Raw genomic sequence first — 20,774 nt, forward strand, 5'->3', positions numbered from 1 at the left:
TCAAGCTAGTTTTAGAAAAGGCAGAGGAACCAGAGATCAAATTGCCAACATCCGCTGGATCATGGAAAAAGCAAGAGAGTTCCAGAAAAACATCTATTTCTGCTTTATTGACTATGCCAAAGCCTTTGACTGTGTGGATCACAATAAACTGTGGAAAATTCTGAAAGAGATGGAATACCAGACCACCTGACCTGCCTCTTGAGAAATTTGTATGCAGGTCAGGAAGCAACAGTTAGAACTGGACATGGAACAACAGACTGGTTCCAAATAGGAAAAGGAGTACGTCAAAGCTGTATATTGTCACCCTGTTTATTTAACTTTACGCAGAGTACATCATGAGAAATGCTGAACTGGAAGAAACACAAGCTGGAATCAAGATTGCTGGGAGAAATATCAATAACCTCAGATATGCAGATGACACCACCCTTATGGCAGAAAGTGAAGGGGAACTCAAAAGCCTCTTGATGAAAGTGAAAGTGGAGAATGAAAAAGTTGGCTTAAGGCTCAACATTCAGAAAACAAAGATCATGGCATCTGGTCCCATCACTTCACGGCAAATAGATGGGGAAACTGTGGAAACAGTGTCAGACTTTATTCTTCTGGGCTCCAAAATCACTGCAGATGGTGACTTAAGCCATGAAATTAAAAGACAATTACTCCTTGGAAGGAAAGTTATGTCCAACCTAGATAGCATATTCAAAAGCAGAGACATTACTTTGCCAACAAAGGTTCGTCTAGTCAAGGCTATGGTTTTTCCTGTGGTCATGTATGGATGTGAGAGTTGGACTGTGAAGAAGGCTGAGTGCCGAAGAATTGATGCTTTTGAACTGTGGTGTTGGAGAAGACTCTTTGAGAGTCCCTTGGACTGCAAGGAGATCCAACCAGTCCATTCTGAAGGAGATCAGCCTCGGATTTCTTTGGAAGGAATGATGCTAAAGCTGAAACTCCAGTACTTTGGCCACCTCATGCGAAGAGTTGACTCATTGGAAAAGACTCTGACGCTGGGAGGGATTGGGGGCAGGAGAAGGGGACGACAGAGGATGAGATGGCTGGATGGCATCACTGACTCGATGGATGTGAGTCTCAGTGAACTCCGGGAGTTGGTGATGGACAGGGAGGCTGGTGTGCTGCGATTCACGGGGTCACAAAGAGTCGGACACGACTGAGCGACAGGTCTAATCTGATCTGATGTCAATATAAATGGATCAACCATATAAACTATTAGATTAACTATATGAAGGTTCTGATAGTCAAACCAAACAGCTAAATCAGACAACTAATTAGATAACTTAAATATATTACTATTCAATAAAATCTATAAATAGACAATGCATAGATAAGATAAAGAACAAATCGAACTATATAGGCTACTTGCAAGAAAGACATCTAAAACGTAAGGACCAAGAAGGTTGAATTAAAGCATACCATACCAGACATACCATGCAAATATAACCATGAAACCTAGTATAACTAACATCAGGCAAAATAAACTTTAAGGCAAAAAGCATTCTTAGAGATAAAGAAAGCTACTTCAATCACCAGAAAGATTCATAGAATTTTAAATTTATATGCACTTAATCACACAGTATCAAAATATTAATGTAAAAGTTGACAGAAAAATCAAAAGACAAATTCCCAGACTGGAAGATATTATCTTTCTCAGTAACTGACAGAAGAAATGGACAGAAACATTAATACAGAAACAGAAGATCTAAAACTTTTAAATAAATGTTCCTAGCCAGCATGGGAAAAAGCAATGGCACCCCACTCCAGTACTCTTGCCTGGAAAATCCCATGGATGGAGGAGCCTGGTAGGCTGCAGTCCATGGGGTCGCTAAGAGTCAGACATGACTGAACGACTTCACTTTCACTTTTCACTTTCATGCATTGGAGAAGGAAATGGCAATGCCTTGTCTCCAGGCAAGACACTGGAGAATCCTAGGGACAGGGAAGCCTGGTGGGCTGCCATCTATTGGGTCACACAGAGTCGGACACGACTGAAGTGAATTAGCAGCAGCAGCAGCCAGCGTGACTTAATCAACATGTACAGATACTGGCATTCAACAAATGAAGAATCCATATTCTTTTAAATTATTCATGGGACATCTATAGAAGCTGAATGTAGAAGGCCATGAATCAAGTGGCCTTCTAAAAAGGACCACTTGACTCGTGGCCAAAAGGACCAAATTAAACAGAGCATGGCCTCTGAGTACAAAGCAATTAATAATAAAAAGATAACTTGAAATTCCTAAGTTTAGAAACTGAGAAATGCCATTTATTAATAATAATCACAATGGTTAAAGAATAATAGTAAAAACTAGAAAATATTTTGAACTGAATAATCATATTCTAAATGCACTTATGGGATATAATTAAGGAAGGAAAATATTTATTTCTTTTTTTGGTTTTTGGCTGTGCAGCACAGCTTATGGGATCTTAGTTCCCCAACCAGGGATTGAACCCACGCCCCCTGCAGTGGAAGTGTATAGCCCTAACCACTGGATCACCAGGGAATTCTATGGAGGAAAATGTTTAGATTTACAAACACACACACATATAATATGCATACTTATACAGTACAAGAGAAAAAAAGGCCAAAGAATCAATGAGTAAGACACTTATTTCAAGAAGTTAAAAAAACCCCAAAACAACCAAATAAACTTTAAAAAGTACAAGAAGGAATAAATATATGTACAGAAATTAATGAAACAGAAAATGTATATATAATAGAGAACCAATAAATAGCCCAAAGTTACTTTTTTGAAATACTAATCCAATTAAAAAGCTGGTAGTAGCAAGACTGAAAACATGAAAAATAGAGGTGTAAATCATCAGGAATGAAGAGGGCCATGACAACATGCTGCAGGCAGTAAAGACAATCAGAGAATTTTTAGACAACTCTATGCCAACAAATTTGAAGATGTATATGAAATGAACATATTCCTAGAAAAATGTAACTTAACTAAAACTAACTCAAAAAGACATTTGGAAACCCTAAATAGTCTTATAAACAGTAAAGAAATTGATTCCACCATTAAAAATTTTCCTACCAACCAAACTCCAGTACTAGATGATTTCACAGGTAAGTTCTACCAAATATTCAAGGAAGAAATAACTCACTATTATATGAACTCTTCTGGAAAACAGAAAAAAAAAAAAAAGAGAGAGAGAGACAGAGAGAGATACTCCCTTGAAATCAAAACCCTGCAACCTAAAAATGGGAATAAACAGGTCGATCTTACTCATGAACATGGATACGAAAATCCTAACGAAATACGAGCATAGAGACACTTCCCTGGCGGTCCAGTGGCCAAGGCTCCGCTTGCTCTCCCAGTGCAGGGGGCCCAGGTTTGAGCCCAGGTCAGGGAATTAGATCCCACATGTCGCAACTAGGAATTCCCATGCCGTAACTAAAAAAAAGATCCTGTGTGCCACAAGTAAGACCCAGTGCAGCCAAATAAATAAACATTATATATATGCTGTTTAAAAGTTAGCGTATTTGAGTGATTTGAGCCCGCAAGAATCCTCTCTGCAAAAGGCACCAGGAAGTGAAAGCAGAGATAGATATGGTTACGACTGAGCGACTTTCACACACACACACCCCCAGGTGCACAGCAGCATTATTCACAGTAGCTAATAGATGGAAACGAACCAGATGCCCATCAAAAGATGAATGGATCAAGAAAATGTGGTCTATAAATGCAACAAAATATTATTCAGTCTTTAAAAACAAGGAAAATCTGTCACATGCTGAAATATGTATGAACCTTGAGGATATTATGCTAAGTGAAATCAGCCAGTTTTAAAAAGGCAGACACTGTATGGTCCCACTTACATGACGCACTTAGAGGAGTCAACTCATGCAGACGGAAAGTAGAATGGTAGATGACGGGGGCTGGGGAAGGGGAGGAATGGGGAGCTGCTCTTTAATGGGTACAGAGTTTCAGTTTTACAAGAAGAAAGAGTTCAGGAGAGTAGCTGTAGGACAATGTGAATATGCTTATCACTACTGAATTGAAAAGTAGTTAAAGGTGGAGAAGGAAATGGCAACCCACTGCAGTATTCTTGTCTGGAAAAGTCCATGGACAGAGAAGCCTGGCGGCTGCAGTCCATGAAGTTACATGACAGCATGTGTGCATGAGGGTGGAGGGTGATGGGTTGGTAGTAATAAACTGGTGGAACTAAAAAAAGAGAAAAAAAGTGGTTAAAGGGAAAAAATGTTTAAGAGTTAATTTTATGTTATATGTATCTCGCCACAATTAAAATTTAAAAAATAAACAAATGGTATTTCTAAATGCAAGTCACAATTAGAAAATGAAATGTTTAAAAATGTGTAATTTACAGTAGCATAAAATATATGCAGGTACCTAAGAATAACACATGCGTAAGATCGCTATAGATAAAATTTTAAAACTGTACTAAGAAACTAAAAACAAATGGAATGTTTTCCTATATTCTTTAATTGGAAGACTCAGTGTTTTAATGTGTCAATTCTCCTCTAAATAAGTTTACAACAAATCATTGTATCTAAAATAAGCGACAGGATCCCACTGTATAGCACAGGGAACTATGTTCAATGTCCTGAAATAAACCATAATGGAAGAGTGTGTGTGGGTGGGCGTGTGTAGCTGAGTCACTTTGCTGAATACCAGAAACTAATGGAACACTGTAAAGCAGGTTTAGCAGCAGTCACGGTGTAGCCTTTCAGTCCTGACTCTCTGCGACCCCGTGGACTGTAGCCCGCCAGGCTTCTCTGTCCGAGGGATTCTCCGGGCAAGAATACTGGAGTGGGCTGCCATTCCCTTCTCCAGGGGATCTCCCCGACCCAGGGATTGAACCTGGATCTCCCACATTGCAGGCAGATTCTTTACCATCTGAGCCACCAGGGAAGCCCCAAATATACTTCAGTAAAAAAGTAATCATACAGACTCAATGTAATCACAATAAAAATCCCAACAGGATTTGCTTTTCTGTAGAATTTGACAGTCTGATTCCACTGATACAGTTTCTGTGGAAGTGCAAACAGCAACAAGTAACTGTACGCTACACAGCACCCCTACGCGAGAGGTGCTGCTCTTATAAATGTAATGCTTTTACTTTTCATGAAAGCCCTGGGAAGCAGGTAGTATATCATTCCCATTTCTGAGAAAAGGAAACATCAGGGTCCATGCTCTTAACCACTTCTCTAAAGAGCCTCCAAGAATAGCCCCGAAGAAGGACACGGTGGGAAGCCCTGCTATGAACTTGCTGTACAATTAGGACTCCGTGGTCAAAAACAGACCCAAGAAGGATCAAGGCCTGCAATATGGAGGGAAAGACAGACTTTTCACCAGTGAGGCTGGGGGAAACTGTTTGTTCATGTGGAAAACAAGAAATTGGATCTCTCATGATATAAAAATCGATTCCAGGTTGCTAAAAGACCTAAGTTAATAAAAGACTTTGATTGATAAAAGGCAGAACGAGGGAGCTTCACAACTAGACCCAGGAGACAAACTTCCTGCTTCCAGTTAGAAAGGGTTATTGAATGGATAGGAAAAGCACAAGTCATAAAAAGTAAAATATTTATAAATTCTACTGCATTAAGAACATCTGTTGATCAACAAAACACTGTAAGGAGAGTGAAAAGACAAGTCTAGAATGGGAGATTCCAAATCCATGTATCCATCAAAGGCCTAGGTTTCAAAATATAAAAAAGATAATTAGGAAGCCTCACAACCCCCAAATCACCCAACTCAACTGTGCCAAAAATGAGTAAAACACTTGAACAGGAACTTTACAAAAGAAGAAATCCAGATGGCCTTTAAACATATGAGAAGGTGTTCAACATCACTAATCAGAAAAATGAAAATTCAAACCAACAGAGACAGCACCTTATAGCCCTCCCCCAGTTTATAAAGATATAAATGTTACAAAGATAAATTGCTTTGACAATCATCATTGTTAGCAAGAATGCAGAGCACCATGCGTGCATGCTAAGTCACTTCAGTTCGCGACCCTATGGAGTAGCCCACCAGGCTCCTCTGTCCATGGTATTCTCCAGACAAGAATACTGGAGTAGGTTACCATGCCCTCCTCCAGGGGATCTTCCCAACCCAGAATTTTGAACCCAAGTCTCTTAGGTCTCCTGCATCGGCAAGCAGGTTCTTTACCAGTGGCACCACCTGGCAAGCCCATGTAGAGCACCAGGAACTCTCAAACATGCCTAAGGGGAGTGGAAACAGTAACCAACACTTTGAAAAACCACGGGGCAGAATCAAAGGGTTGAGACCATGCCTCCTCCAAGACTTGGCAGCTCTACTCCTAGGCATGTGTCCCACAGGGTCAGAAAACGAGGCCCAAAATGTCCACTGAAGACTCAAGAGGTCCAAACAGGAAAGAACCCAAGGGCCCATCAAAGGTGTTTGGAGAAATAAACCATAGGGGTGTAGTCACATGAGCAATGAGAATGAATGAAGCACAGAGCTTCACCCAACAGCAGGCACCAGGCTGACCAATGTGGCACTGAGGAAAGGAAGGATAAAACACAAAATGATTCCATTCAAACCCAGAGACAGGCAGGACTGAACCATGCTGGAGGCTGCATTCAGGTGCCGGAACTAGATAGAAAATCTGGGAAATCCAGTTCACACCAGTCAAGATAGCGGTTACCCTCGTGGGCGGTGGGGAGAAGGAGCTGTGATGGGGGCAGGGCACACATTTTGGCCTTGGCTGGTGGTCATACATGGGTGTCTGCTTTAGATTTATTCACAGAACTTTTTAATGTACTTTTCTAAATGTTCTATTTCACCATAAAACAGAAAAAAAATGTCTAGGATAAAATATACAGAAAACATTTTTCAAAACATTATCTTTCAGTTAATAAATCATGGATGATATATTTCCTCTTCTTTTTACTTTCATATCTTCCAAATTTTCTTAAAAGACTATGCATTATTCTTAAATGGGGGGAAAAAAAAAGCTTTATTATGAAAAGAAATCCTCCTAACCCTCCAGAGCTTGCTCACACCTCACTTCCTCCAGGAAGCCCTCCCTGACCACTTTGTCCACAGTCCCTTCTCCCCTTCTTGGTCCCACAGAGACTCAGTCGCTGAACACTTTTCAGGGGCCTGCTCTGGGGCAGGGATTGTGCTAAATGCTGGGGCTACAGAAAAACAAGACAGTCACATTCCTGCTTCAGGGAGCTCACAGTCTGGCAGGCAAACGTGGCATGAGGCAGAAAATCAAGTAATTCCAGGATGGAAAAATAAATACTACAAAGAAGTGGAGGTACTGAAGGTTCTTCTGGAACCTCTTAAGCACATGGTACTTCGCATGGTTGCCATTTTTTTAGGTCAGTTATCTCCCAATCAGATCATAAGCCTTCCCACCTGATGGCTGCATCACCACATCTCACACACACACACACACACACACGCAGAGCCATGCTCAGCAAGTATGTGTGTGATGGACGAGAATCAACCGGCTCTGACCCGGGGATGTGCTGTGTGGATGGAAAGCATCAGACATGGGCGGAAGGTGTTTTGCACCTGTGTTCCCCAGCCCCCTCCCCCACCCCTCCCTGCTCAGCTTTAATCAGACCAGGGCAGGGAGCCTTCTTCCCCAGGAAGGGCCAAAAGGGGTGCATGGCTGGCACCAAAGCTGCCCACGTCCCACCCGGGAGGCTTACTTGGGCTTCTTGACGTCCGTCATCTTGGTGTGCTCTCCAAACTCCCGCTTCAGGAACTCCTCCAGGGGCCCCGACTCGTAGGGCCGAGAGCCCCGGAAAACCTCATCCTTCATGCGAAAGTACACACCACGCATGTAGGCCATGGACTTGCCTGGGAACGAGGAGGGCGGAGGTGGGGAGAAGATGCAAGGGCTGTCCTGACAGAGGGCCTGGCACAGGAACTGGGACTGGGAGGGGGCACCGACTGAGCCGGGGCTCCTGGGACCCTCCTCTGCAACTTCCCACACAGGCAGAAATCCCCTTCAGTGGCTCCACGGCTCGGTACTTAATTTTATATTTGTAATTTGTGTTTTTTTCTTTAATGATGGGCCCCGAAAGTGTAAAAGCTTATACATCTAGATCCACCCCATCTGTCACAGAATAGAAGGACCGGCCCTGTCCCGTGAGAACAGACAGTGTCCCGGGGCAGGCTGCACCTCATGGGACGAGGAAACCACTAAGCACCCCTCAGTCAGGCCAGGGGTGCGCAAGCAGGGGACTACAGAGGTGGGGGCTTCTGCCCCCTGGAGAGGATAAACTAGGCGACTTCTCAGATACCTCCCATAGCCCCTGGTAGCCTGAAGACCCTGGATGGGGGATAAACATCCCCTGAAGAAGGATGTGACCCTCTCTGGAGGAGAAGCGAGGACCTGCGCCCACTCTGCCCCACCCCCAGACCTCATGACACCTCACCTCTGGGGCAGAGGCCGGCCCTGAACTGGTCCTTATCTCAGGGAAAACCAGAGAAGGGACATGGGGCCCCAGAGGTCGGGAAGAGAGGTCCCAGCAGCCGCTGGCTGACAACCCTCCTCTTCCTGGAGCTCCATGGACCCTCCTCTAGGCCACCTCCTGGGCTGGCCGTGTCCCCTGTCCCCCCACACGCTGGAGGCCACAGCCTCCTCTCACAGTGAACACCTAATGCCCGGGGGCTCCCTGAGGTGGAGCGTGCCCCGTCCTGCCCCCTGGCACCGAGCACAGGCCTGGCTGATGTCAAGGAGGTGGAGGGCCCTCTCCTGGTGCCTTCAGGTCTGGAGGACGAGTTGGAGGGCCTGGAACCCGACCTGGTCAGGGGTGCTGAGGTAATTCCCGCGGGGTGGTAGCTGGCTCCGAGAGGGCCCCCTATAGGCAGCATCGCACAGCCAGACAGCAGCTCCATGAATGAGACATCGCGTGAGTTGAGATAAGGCCTAGCCCGAGGTCTGTCCAGCAAGCAAAGTGCCCCCATCACCTCGGTGAAGCTGCAGTGAGAGCAGACTGCCTGTGGCCATGGGATGTGCTGGACTGGGAGCCCTGGGGACTCCTAGGCCAGCACCCGCTGCGGTGGGCTGCGTGACTTAGGGCCACCCCTCTCCCAGCGCCTCCATGTCCCTGGGGTAAAGTGAAGTGCACAGACCAGGGCGCTGGCATTCGTGACTCAAGGTGGCTCCTAACACTGAAAGGGAGGGGACCCAGCTCTGTCCTCTGCGGCTAGGAGGGCATCACCGTGGCCCACACTCAGCCCTTCTCCTTCCAGCCTCAGACGCCAACAACCTCTACGCCACCCACCCACCACCACCCCACCCGAACCGACAGAGGCCTTTCGGGTCCTCCCCTCCTCCATGACCTCTGCAAAGCTCTGAAAACAAACTCAGCCAAATCGGAGGGCCGGTCTCAGCCCCACCCCATCCTGCCCCACGGCCCAGGGGCGGCCCTCACCGTGCAGGATGGCCAGGGCCAGGATGCCCCCGGTGCTGGTCCCCGCCACCCAGTCGAAGAGATCCTTGGTGGCGATGCCCGAGGCCTTCTCGATGGCGATGAGCAGCTGGATGATGACGAGGCCTTTCACGCCCCCTCCGTCCAGGCAGAGCAGGTGGTCATGGCTGTGGTGGGAACAGCAGTGTGAGAGAAGAGGGTCCTATTACAGCCGGCACTTTGTGGGCCGTGTCCCTGAGCATCTGCCCGGTGGCAGCAGCTTGAGCCCTGGAGACCAAGCCCTGGAGCCCACGTGCTACTGGGGCTTGGGGGTGGGGGCCAGGGGTGGGCAGCACAGTCAGTCGGAATAAACACGGGACTTCAGGAGACCAGAGGTGCAACAGAAAGAGGATCCAGGCAGGTAAGGGCAGCGGGGGGTGGGTAAGACCTTCTGGCCAGGTACCACCTCAGCAGACACCTGGGTCTGTCTCCCCCACAGCTGGTAAATGTGGGAGTCTGTGACGCCCGCCTCCGGGCTCCCTCATCTTTTCCTGGACAAGCTGCCCAGCCCTGCAGCAAGCCCGGAACGCGGCAGAACAGGCTGTGCTGTCACTGGAGGCCTGTGGGACCCTTGACCAGGGAGGCTGGAGAAAATGGGCAAGAGACCCTTCTGAAGATGTAGGGCTGGCAAAGGCGGGATCAACCCGGAGGAAGCAGGGCTAAGCTGTGCGGCTCGTAGACCAGCGCCGGGAGGGCCCCACAGGCATGTCCTGACTCTTTCCTCACTCCTCCTCTGGGGGAAAGGGAGGCTCCTGGGGCTGTGCAGACTCCCCTGGCCCTGCTGGAGCATCTGCATCCTCCCTCCTCTCACTGGAAGGGAACTGTTGGTCTTCCCTCGGGTACCCCTCGGCCCCTGCACTGGTGGGGGGGTGTGTGTGTAGGGGTGCAAGGAGGGAAGTGTGAGAAGGCTGCTAGAGCAGGCGCACTCCCAGGGTGCATGTTCCAGGGTGGCTGAGGAAACGAGTGGGCGACAGCTTCTGAGGGGAAGCCGACCCTTCAGAGGTGAGGCGGAACCACCAATATGGCCGCCGGGTCCCGGGAGCCGGGGCTACCTCTGCTTCCAGGAGGGAAGGGCCTTCCCTGCAGGGGCGGCCACAGGGGTGCGGCTAGGAGAGAGCCCGCGGGGAGCAGAAAGGGCACGGACTGCGGAAGCCCCGGGCTGCTCTGACACCAACTCTGTGTGACCTCGAGCAAGTGACTTCCCCTCACGTTCTGCATCTGCCAAGCAAGGTTACTAATGAGTGCCTCCCGAGGAAGGCTGTTAGGAACACAGGATACTAAAAAAAAATAAATAAAAACAAAAATAGAGAACAGATAAAGTGAAAAGTGAAAGTGACGTCGCTCAGTCGTGTCCGACTCTTTGCGACCTCATGGACCGTAGCCTACCAGGCTCTGTGGTCCACGGGATTTTCCAGGCAAGAATACTGGAGAGAACAGATAAACCACCTCTATTACTAAAGGGAAGGGTGGAGAGAGTACAGCCGAAAGGAGGCATGTTTGTCCTGGGAACTCGCCGAGCTGGCGGGCACGGGTTCTGACAACCGTGGTCACCAGGGACTGTGCGCGGGGACAGGGTCTGGGCCTCGCTTTGCACCATCACCCTGGCCTGCCTCCTAGAATGGGGCTGGGTGGACAGCAGGAGATTGGGACACCAGCCCTACTCCTACTGGCTGTTGGAGGGAGGGAGGGTAGGGAGCGGGTGGCATCGGAGGGAAGCAGGCTCAGCACTGACGCCGCTGAGGGCTCTTTCCAAAGGAGATCTTGGCCAGCTCCCCCGACGACCTGGGACAGGGGCGCGGAGAGAAGGGACAGGGCCGCAGCCAGCTCCATCATGTGACCGGGAGCCTGCAGGGCGATTGATGAAGCAGACCCAGGCTCTCTGAAGACTCAGTCTCTTTGCTGTGAACTGCAGAGGGCACGAGCCACCTCACAGAGCCAGATGCAGACTAGACAACAGTCCCAAGCCCACTGGGCAGCCCACCAGAGGCCTCGCACGTGTGCACCGCCCCCCACCCCCGCCCGGCCCATCCCCAACACTCACGTCCGCTTCTCATCCCTCATGGAGCTCAGGATGAAGGCTGGCTTCCGGGCCCGGGAGATCTGAGTGATGTCCTGCAGTTCTGTGGGGCACAGGGCAGGGTGGGCAGGGGCCAAGCAGGTGCTGGTCCCCCCTCCAGCGGGTCCTGGGGGCAAACCTGGAGCTGTGCCCTCACCCCTCTGTCCCTGGTGGGAACATCTGCCTCCCACTCCCTGCTGCAAGGGCTCTTCATCCCGGAATACAACTGGCCCCTTGGGGAGCAGTGGGCTTGGAATGTGGAGGGGACCCCACTGCTCCGGGCACGGCCCCCCACCCTGCCTGGCAAGCTCTCGATTTTCCTGTATTTCCCCCCCAGAGCCCCGAAGCACAAGCACCCCTGCCCCGTGTGCTGTGTATGCACTTCAGAGAGCGTTTCTTCATGCATGCCAGCCGGTGCTGCGGACAACCACCTTCTCCAGAATCCTTATCCCCGATTTACAGATGAGGCTCCGTCTAGCCAAAAGGGCTGAGTCGGGACACTCCCCGGGATGTGACTCCCTGAAGGAACAGAGATAGCCCGACTGCTTCCCAGACACCTCTTGTTCTGATCCCAGGTCTGGAAACTTCCTCAGCGGCCTCAGAGTGGTGCCCTCACCCGCAGCATGCATGTTTTGCCTGGGTCTGAGGCCCACCCGGCGCCCAACGAATGCATTAGCTGCTCTCCTGACAAGCAGCCTGGCCCCGCAGGGCCTCGCCATCCAGATTCTGACAGGCTGTCCCACCGCTGTGCATGGAGTCTTAGAAGCAGCGAAGCAGGACAGCAGGCTTCCAGGTAATGTGTCTCCCCCTCACCAGGGCAAGGGGCTAGAGTGGACGAGATAAGCACGAGCCTGGCCGGGAGAGGTGGTGGACAGAGCGCCAGGGAGCGGGACATGCGGCTGAGACAAAGGAGAAGAGGGGACTAGAGCTGCATCTAACTCAGGGCACAGCAGGCCCTGCGGCTCCTCTAGGCCCAGGGCATTACCCATCTGATGCCGCGCCCCAGGCCCACCATCCAGCCTGGCTTGGGTGACTGATTGCCTGTAAGATTGAGAGAGAATGATGGGGGTGGGGGGCGGGGAGGAGGGGCGGCGGGGAGAGAGGCAGAGCCAGAGGGACTAGCTGTGGCTGCCCACTCTGCCCTGTCCTGAGTTCAGGGTTGGCCAGGCTATCCTGTCTAAAGATGCTGGTGTCTGATTCCCCAAGAGTTTAAGAATAGTGCTGGCTTGTGAAGGATTGGTCCCTGGCTGCCCTGTTCAGGGAACCCCTACTCCTAAACAATCCAGGGTTCAGGGTGGGCCAGGCCCACAGGAAGCCCAGAGAAGGTCTCTGCCTCCTTGGGGGCTATCTCCATGGATACCAAGGATGCACAGGGGCAGATGCTAATTGCCTGGCCAGTAGGTCACTGAAGGGGCTGGAAGAGGAGCACAGCGGCCCCAGGCCTGATGGAGATGCAGCAACGTGGCAGAAAGGCTCCTGGTAGAAGCCAGAGAACCCCCAACAGCTCTGAGCCCCCAAGAGCACTCCTCGCTGCCCACCTGAGCTCCCAGGGCATAGAGAGGTCAACAAAGCGCCCACCTTATAGGAGTCCAAGGAACCCTGTCAGAGGAAACTGACCACAGGCCATTAGCCAGGGACCCCACCAGTCTCCGGACTCTATGCGTTGCTGGCTGCCCCCCAAGGCTGACAAATGCTGCCCATCGCCCCTTGCTTCTTTTAACAACCTCTTCACTGGGCCCCATTTCCTTCTTTCTTTCGGGATTGCCTGACCCAGGGACCTGGGAACCAGGTGGAGAGGCGGGGGCATGGGAGGGGCCAGGCCTACCTAGGTTGTTTAAGCTGATCGGTGGGGGATGAGATCTTTCCATGGAGAAGGAGGGAGCTGCCGCGGAGCACTGCTCCGTCGAGAACCCTTGCGTGAGTGGGAAGCGGTAGTCGGCCCCCACAGTTCTCAGCAGAGTGAGGAGCGCCTTCCTGGTGACGACTTGTCATGTGTGGGGAGGGGGAGATGGCACAGGATCAGAAACTGACCAGATGCAAATGAGAGGTCCTTTCTGCACCTGGCCCCCCATCCCAGGCCACCTGGGGGGTCGGGGGTGCCCTAGAGCCTGCCCCACCCTGACACAGCGTGTGGACTCTAGCTTGTTACACCCAAAGCAGCTTCTGGGGTCTCAAACTTGGAACATGGATGAGAAGGTTGGTGTTTGAGGAACCCCCTCTTTCCCTTCTATGCCAGTCAAGAAAGCAGGACTCCCAGCTCCATGTTGAGCAATTCTCAAGGCTTTTAGAGCTCAACAGGGATGAACCAGCCAGTGAGTATCTACTCCCACCTACCGGATGGGATCACTGAAAACGCACATGCGCACACATGCACGCTCGCTGGCACACACTATGAGGTATCACCCACAGCAACCTCCACAGCTCCCCAGAACCTTCCAGAGGGCTCCAGGTGGCTGGTAAGGAGGATCTGCTCTTTCCAGCCCGGCAGCCAAGCCTCACCAAGTGAGCACGCAGTGCATACACCGTGCCAGTGTGCAAGGGGGGCACACGTGTCATGCAGCACATGTCAGGGTGCAAGGGGCACATGTGTCATGCACATGCCTGTGTACAAGCGGGGGAGGGGGGTACACGTGTCATACAGCAATGCACTGGCCTGAGGCTGTTCTTACAAGTGATTCCATCAGTGAATTCTCCAAGAGTGGGGAAGAGGGCTGCTCCCACTGCCTTCCCCACCCCCACCCCAAGTCCTGGCACCCTGAGGTGGGTGTGGAGGTCACAGGGAAGAGGACACTGGTTTGGCAAGCCCCCAGGGGCCTCAGTCTAGTGGTCAGGGCCCCTGTCCTTGGGAACCAGAAGCTTCCCCTCGGGGCCTCCCAGGCGCTCCTAGGTGCTCTCTGCAGGGAACAGTTTGGGGGGGTGGACAGGATGCAGGCACCTGATGGCTAGGACCTCCCTCCTCCCTGCGCCCCCCACCCCCCAACTCTGGTCCCAGAGTGCAGAGCACGTACGTTTGCTGATCCTGGAGGCTATGAATGCAGGGGTTTCTCCAAAGTCATTCAGGGTGTCCACCTCTGCACCAAACACGATGAGGGCCTTGATCATCTCTACGTTGTCTTTCTGTTGGGGATGGAGGGGGGGGCGGTGAAATTGGCAACAGCTCAGGGACACGTGGAGAGAAAGGACCTCGGCCTCTTCACCCCACAACCTGTCACCTCGGGGGGCCTTTCACCAGGATGGGAAGAGACACTGAAACCCTTCTGACCTCCACCCGCAGTCAATCCCATATTGCAAAGTCTACAGTTGGAAGGCCAGTGCCCTGACAAATAGGCCTATGAGTATCCCTGTAGGTGAGAATCTAAGAACCCAGGTAGAAACTGGAATGACATCCCCCTCCCCCAGCCTGCCAGCTCCTTCTCAAAGGAAGCAATGCATCTATGACCCCTGACCCAGAGACACGGGGACACTGAAGGGTCAGCTGCTGATCGCTTGCAGGAGTAGCAGGAAAACGTGATCAAGGAAAGGCCCTCCCACTGAGTCCAGGGGGCTGGTTGAGTCAGGAAGAAACTGAGCATGTCTTCCCTGACGGCAGCCCCCTCCCCAGAGCATGCGCAGTGAACGTCTGGAGGTGGGGCAGCGGGGCTGGCTGGGCACAGTTCCCAGGACGCACCAACAGGCCGGCCGCCAGGAGACCTGAGCGCTGGGCTTACATCTCTCTCTCGGGTGGATTCCCTTGCCTAAAGCGTGAAGAGGTGTGTCTAGAATGCTGTTTTCCAAACAGCTGTTCACACCCCATTAGGAGGTATAGGGGCACAGGTGAAAGTGTGTTTCAACTATTAGTTATGTATTCCTTCTTCGGTTACCTTTTATCTGTGGCCCTGGTTTACCACCTATGGTGATAAAAGAACCTTCAAGTATCGGTTTGCTGCTGCTACTAAGTCGCTTCAGTCGTGTCTGACTCTGTGAGACCCTATAGATAGCAGCCCACCAGGCTCCTCCATCCCCGGGATTCTCCAGGCAAGAATACTGGAGTGGGTTGCCATTTCCTTCTCCAATAAGTATAGGTTTAAGTAAGTTTGAAAGCAAGCCAGGGCTTCTCTGGTAGCTCAGTGGTAAAGCGTCTGCCTACAATGCGGGAGTCCCCGGTTCGATCCTGGGTCGGGAAGATGCCCTGGAGAAGGAAATGACAACCAGTATTCTTGCCTGGAAAATCCCATAGACTGAGGAGCCTGGTAGGCTACAGTCCATGGGATCGCAAAGAGTTGGACATGACTGAGGGACTTCACTTCACTTTCTTTCAAAGTGACTAAGCAGCAGCAGCAAAAGCAAGGCAACTTAAAGCAACGATTAAGTACATAATTGTAAAAGCGGTGCGTGAATCTGCCAGAAATGGTGCAGATGGAATGCAGGTGATGCACGAATGGAAGCAGTGGCCAAGGTCAGCACTTCTCAAGGTAGGAAGTGTGGACCCCCATGAATATGGAGACCCTTTAGAGGGTTCCAGAGCTTAGAACCGTTTCATAAAAATAGCAAGATGCTGTTTGCCTTTATGCAGTGGCTATTTTCATATAATCGTTTGTTTTCTTTTTGGCTTAGTTGTGGCATGGGAGATCTTTCAGTTGTGACAAGCAAACTCTTAGGCTTCCCAGGTGGCTCAGCTAAGGATCCGCCTGCTAACGCAAGAGACGTGAGTTCAATCCCTAGACCGCGAAGATTCCCCGGAGAGGGAAAGGGCAATCCACTCCGGTATCCCCCTGGGAAACCCCAAGGACAAAGGAGCCTGGTGGGCTGCAGTCCGTGGGGTCGCCGTGGGGTCGCGAGACAGCCAGACACGATCTAGCAACTAAACAACAATAACGTGCAGACTGTTATCTGCAGCATGCGGGATCCAGTTCCTTGACCAGGGATCCAACCCCGGGCCCCGGTACTGGGAACTCAGGCATCTTAGCCACTGGGCCACCAGGGAAGTCCCAGGGCTGACTTTTGTACCAACGGTGTAAAAACAACTATGGATAAAACTCCCGGTGCCTTAAGCATGAAGCAAAGCAGTGTCCACAGACTAACTGTTGTCATGGTTTTCTTCTCTGCCACGTGCTCAAGTAAAAAGTAAATTCATTCATTAAAAAGCCAGCTTCGGGGGACTTCCCTGGTGCTCCAGTGGTTAAGCCTCTGAACTCCCAATTCAGGGGACACAGGTTCAATCCCCGGTTAGGGAACTAAGATCCCACATGCTGCAAGGTATGGCCAAAAAAAAAAAAAAAAAGCCAGTCCCTTGATGAAGCACTAAGAAGTGTTAATCTTACTACATTCCTACACTGGTGTTTTCAGTGTCATAAAGTGGAGAGCGTGCACATGGCATGTCTGTGGCATAACCAAATATGATGGTTGTCACAGGAAAATTCCCATGTGACTGACTGAGTCGTGAGCGGAACAAGCTGCTTGTTTTTCATGAAACACTGTTTTCACTTGAGAAACGACTGGCAAGCAAACTACGATTGTTCAGCTTTGGGTATCTAGGAGACATTTTCTCAAAAATGAATGCACTGAGCTGTCACTTCAAGAAAAACAGCTGGCAGTATTGTGTGCCAGTGATAAAACTCAAGCTTTCAAACAAAAACTGGAATTCTAGAAAAGTGGTATACACCATGAAGGGCTCCAATGGTTTCCCCAAATTTAGAAACTGTTCTGATGAAATCTTAGTGATATTTACAAATGTGGGGGAGTGTTGAGACTGTATAATGAAACAAGTCAACATTTGGAAGCTGGGGATACTCAGCAAACTAGTATTTTCCAAAGATGACACGGAATCGTGCATAGGTTAAAAGATCCATGCAAAGTGCAAGAGATGCCAATAGATTTGACTGTAACAAAGTGTGAAAAGTCTAAGGAGATGGCTTCAGAGTGTCCACTGCACTCAACTCGTCAGAAACTACCCCTTGTCAAGCTTTGGTGCAGACCATGAATCTGAGCAAACTCTGGGAGATAGTGAAGGACAGGGGAGCCTGGTGTGCTGCAGTCCATGGGGTCGCAAAGAGTCAGACATGACTTAGTGACTGAATAACAACAAAGAATATCCACAATTATCTGAAAAGGTACAGTTAACCTATATTTTCCAACTATATACACATCTATGTGAGGCCAGATTTTCCTCATATTTTTAACACATTCAACAACATACTGCAACAGAATAAATGCAGCAGAAGACCGGAAAATCCATGCCTTCTCTGAAGCCAGGCATTAAAAAGATTTATAAAAATATAAAACAATACCAACTGTTTTCAATTATTTTCTATTTTGGAAAATAAAGTTGATTTTCCATAAATATGTTACTTACAATAGCATGGGCTTGGTAAATCATTCTTGTTTTTTTTTAATTAAAAAAGATTATTTTTCTTTCTTTTCTTCTTTGGCTGCACCAGGTCTTAGCTGTGGCATGCGGGATCTTTGACCTTTGTTGCAGCATACAGAATCTTTAGTTGTGGCATGTGGGATCTAGTTCCTTGACCAAGGGTCAAACCTGCTTTGGGAGCACAGTCTTAGCTACTGGCCCACCAGGAAAGTCCTAATCATCGTTATTTTTAAATGAATTCATCAGTATCTTGAAAATCCCTCACTTGTAATTTTTAATATGGTCAATATGGATAGATAAAATTCAAATAAACAAATTCTATGAGATTCTCAATAGTTTTTAAGAGTATAAAAGGATCAGACAGACCAAAAAGTTTGAGAACTGTTCAACTACATAATTCAAAGGGCCCATTCAGTGCTAAAAATGTTCACAATTCTATTTATAGTTTCAGCCTCTTGGGCAACATCCCCTCTACAATTATGACCTTTGGTATAAAACAGGATGTCTTTGAATTTGTCCTAAATCTACTTCTTTTAGAGTCCCAGAGAGATTTCCTAGTTTATGACTCTAAGACAGTTGAACAGAATTATGGGTACCTATGGTTTATGAATTACGGGTACAATCACACACACACACACACACACACACCTGTAACAAATAACACTCCCTCCCCTGCATTTAATATGTTCTTGCTCTAGTTTTCTAACCAGACTGCAGGTGCTCTAAGGGCAGAAACTGTGCTCTATGATAAACCAGCAAAGGCGACCAGTGCCTGCCATGGGCCACCAAGATGTGTAAGCAGGCCTGCCTTCCAGAAGCTTGGAGCCTTCCAGGGAGATAAGAGTAACATGCAGATGAAGTTTGCCCTGATGATGCCGGAATGAGAACGAACATCCTGGGGATGCTCACTCCATGCCAGGTCTTACATGTGCTGCTTAGACATCCCTCATAGAGTTACAGGGTGTCTACCACTGAATCCACTCAACACCTCTGCCAAGCGGGTACCGACACCTCCATCCTCCAGATGAGGAAGTCAAGTCTGGCAGAGGTGATGTGAGTTGCCCAGGGCCACAGTCAGTAGCCAGAGCTGTATTTTCCCTTCTCACGGTGTCCAGATGTCACATGGAGGCATGGGAATGAGAGGTCCCGGAGTGCAGAGGAAGCGGTTTTTATTCTGGACTCAGAGGGGGCCCTGCCCTGGCCCGGGTGGTCACCTGACTCCTGCCGCATGGGCAGCCAACCTGGGGCTCACCGACATGGCCAAGTGCAGCGGAGTGTTGCCGTGCTCGCCTCGGGCGTCGGCGTTGGCCCCGTGGGTCAGCAGCACCATGACACAGTCGAAGCGGTTGCGCATGACAGCCACGTGCAGGGCTGTGTTCCCCGCGGAGCTGGTGCCGTTCACGTCGCAACCCCGTTTCAGCAGCAGGCGGGCCATCTATGGAGATAAGGGTCCCAGCCCCGGTCAGCTGGGCGGCCAGAGTGGCTGTGGCCTTTGGCACCTGATGGCACCTGGGCACAGCCACGTCCTCAGGCCTTGGGCCTCTGGAAAGCTCCAGCAGCAGGAAGAGCCCAGGTGGCAGGTGGCCCCAGACCTTGCCTTCCACATCCCTCGGGAACTAGGGGACAAAAAGCTGAAGACGTGGTGACTTGAAAGGGGCTTCTGGGTCCTTTCCTGGAGTTCACAGGACCCCATCCTTCTCTGCAACGGTTTCTCTGGGCCCTGCCCCAGAACTGCCCTACTCACTATGACCCTGCCCGGGACCCTGCAGAGGTATGACCCCCTCTCCGTGCCTTGGCAACACGCACCCCTGCTCACCAACAGTCCTGGGGGGCCTGGGCTCTGGAACCTGATGGACCTGAGCCCAAAGCTCAGCCTTCCTTCATCCCCACTGTCAGCTGGGAAAGGCCACCGCACCTGTCTGCACCTCAGTTTCCTCTGCTGTGAAAATGCGGGGGCGAGTTCCCACCTCACAGAGTGAACAAAAGCCCTATAGGAGGGCCTGACTTGGCATCTAGCTCCTGGCATGAAGGTGCCCACAGCAGCTGGCAGGCTCTTCCCTCCTGGCCCGTCACATTTACAAGCAGGCCATGACCTTTGAGGGCACCCAGTACACTGTGTTTCCTGGAGATGAGATCAGAGGCCTCCATCCTCCCAGGGGGTCGGAGTCTGGCTCAGGGACAGGCCTCAGAGGAGATGCTCGGCCAGGCTCTCTGAAGAAGTCAGAGGCACCGCCATCACCAGCACCATCCACCATCTTTGATTTGCAAGGTACTTGACAATTTATGAAGAAATCTTCTCATGCACTGCTTTGCTGACTTCATGATACCTCCAAAGGTAGGCCATGGACCCCCCAGTTCACATATGAGGAGACCACGGAGGGGACACTGTTACCATGCGAGGCCAGGATGTCATCTCTCCTTAGGCTTACCTGCCTGGTGGGCCCACTGTGAAATCAATCCCCTGAGTGTTATCCTCAGAGGCCTCTCAGGAACCCCCTTCCTGTTGGCACCTAAGGAACCAAGGGCTCCAGGACCCTCAACCCTGCCCACCCAGCTCATCCTTAGACCCTGCCAACCTCTGCGTTCTTGGCCCAGTGGAGGGGGCTGGCTCCATAGCGGGGGTCTTTGCTGTGAATCTGGCTGCTGTCCATGCTGACAATCATTTCAGCACACCTGGGGAGAGAGAAGCCATGTGGGAATGAAGAAGGCTGGCAGGGGCAACCTGGTGTTGAAAGAGGTCATGACTTCATCAACTGGTGAGGGAAAGCTCCTGCAAACAGAGTTGCAACAAAACCAACCAGCAAGCATGTCGTGGCATTTCAATGGTATCCTGAGTCCCTCAAGGCATAGCTCAAGCCCCTTCCTCCAGGAAGCCTTCCTTGATGACTTCAGTCAGCAATGATCTCTCTCATTGGTGCTGGCTGCAGTGTTAGACA

At 50.3% G+C, this 20,774-nt stretch overlaps 1 protein-coding gene across 5 annotated transcripts in view; it reads right to left on the reverse strand.

Annotated features, from left to right (window-relative positions):
* Positions 1 to 20,774, reverse strand: part of PLA2G6 (phospholipase A2 group VI) — a 58,898-nt gene that overhangs the window by 7,829 nt on the left and 30,295 nt on the right. For 3 of the 5 annotated variants that reach the window (XM_061418492.1, XM_061418491.1, XM_061418490.1), the window contains 7 exons: positions 20,415 to 20,511; positions 19,091 to 19,273; positions 14,501 to 14,609; positions 13,318 to 13,476; positions 11,478 to 11,556; positions 9,401 to 9,564; positions 7,667 to 7,817 (listed from right to left, as the gene is read on the reverse strand). In XM_061418492.1, the coding sequence (XP_061274476.1) occupies positions 7,667 to 7,817; positions 9,401 to 9,564; positions 11,478 to 11,556; positions 13,318 to 13,476; positions 14,501 to 14,609; positions 19,091 to 19,273; positions 20,415 to 20,511 (942 nt within the window). The remainder of the gene's footprint in view (positions 1 to 7,666; positions 7,818 to 9,400; positions 9,565 to 11,477; positions 11,557 to 13,317; positions 13,477 to 14,500; positions 14,610 to 19,090; positions 19,274 to 20,414; positions 20,512 to 20,774) is intronic. The other 2 variants (XM_061418494.1, XM_061418493.1) reach the window with 2 other exon arrangements.

Source organism: Bos javanicus, chromosome 5 (genome assembly GCF_032452875.1).
Source record: "Bos javanicus breed banteng chromosome 5, ARS-OSU_banteng_1.0, whole genome shotgun sequence".
NCBI lineage: Eukaryota > Metazoa > Chordata > Mammalia > Artiodactyla > Bovidae > Bos > Bos javanicus.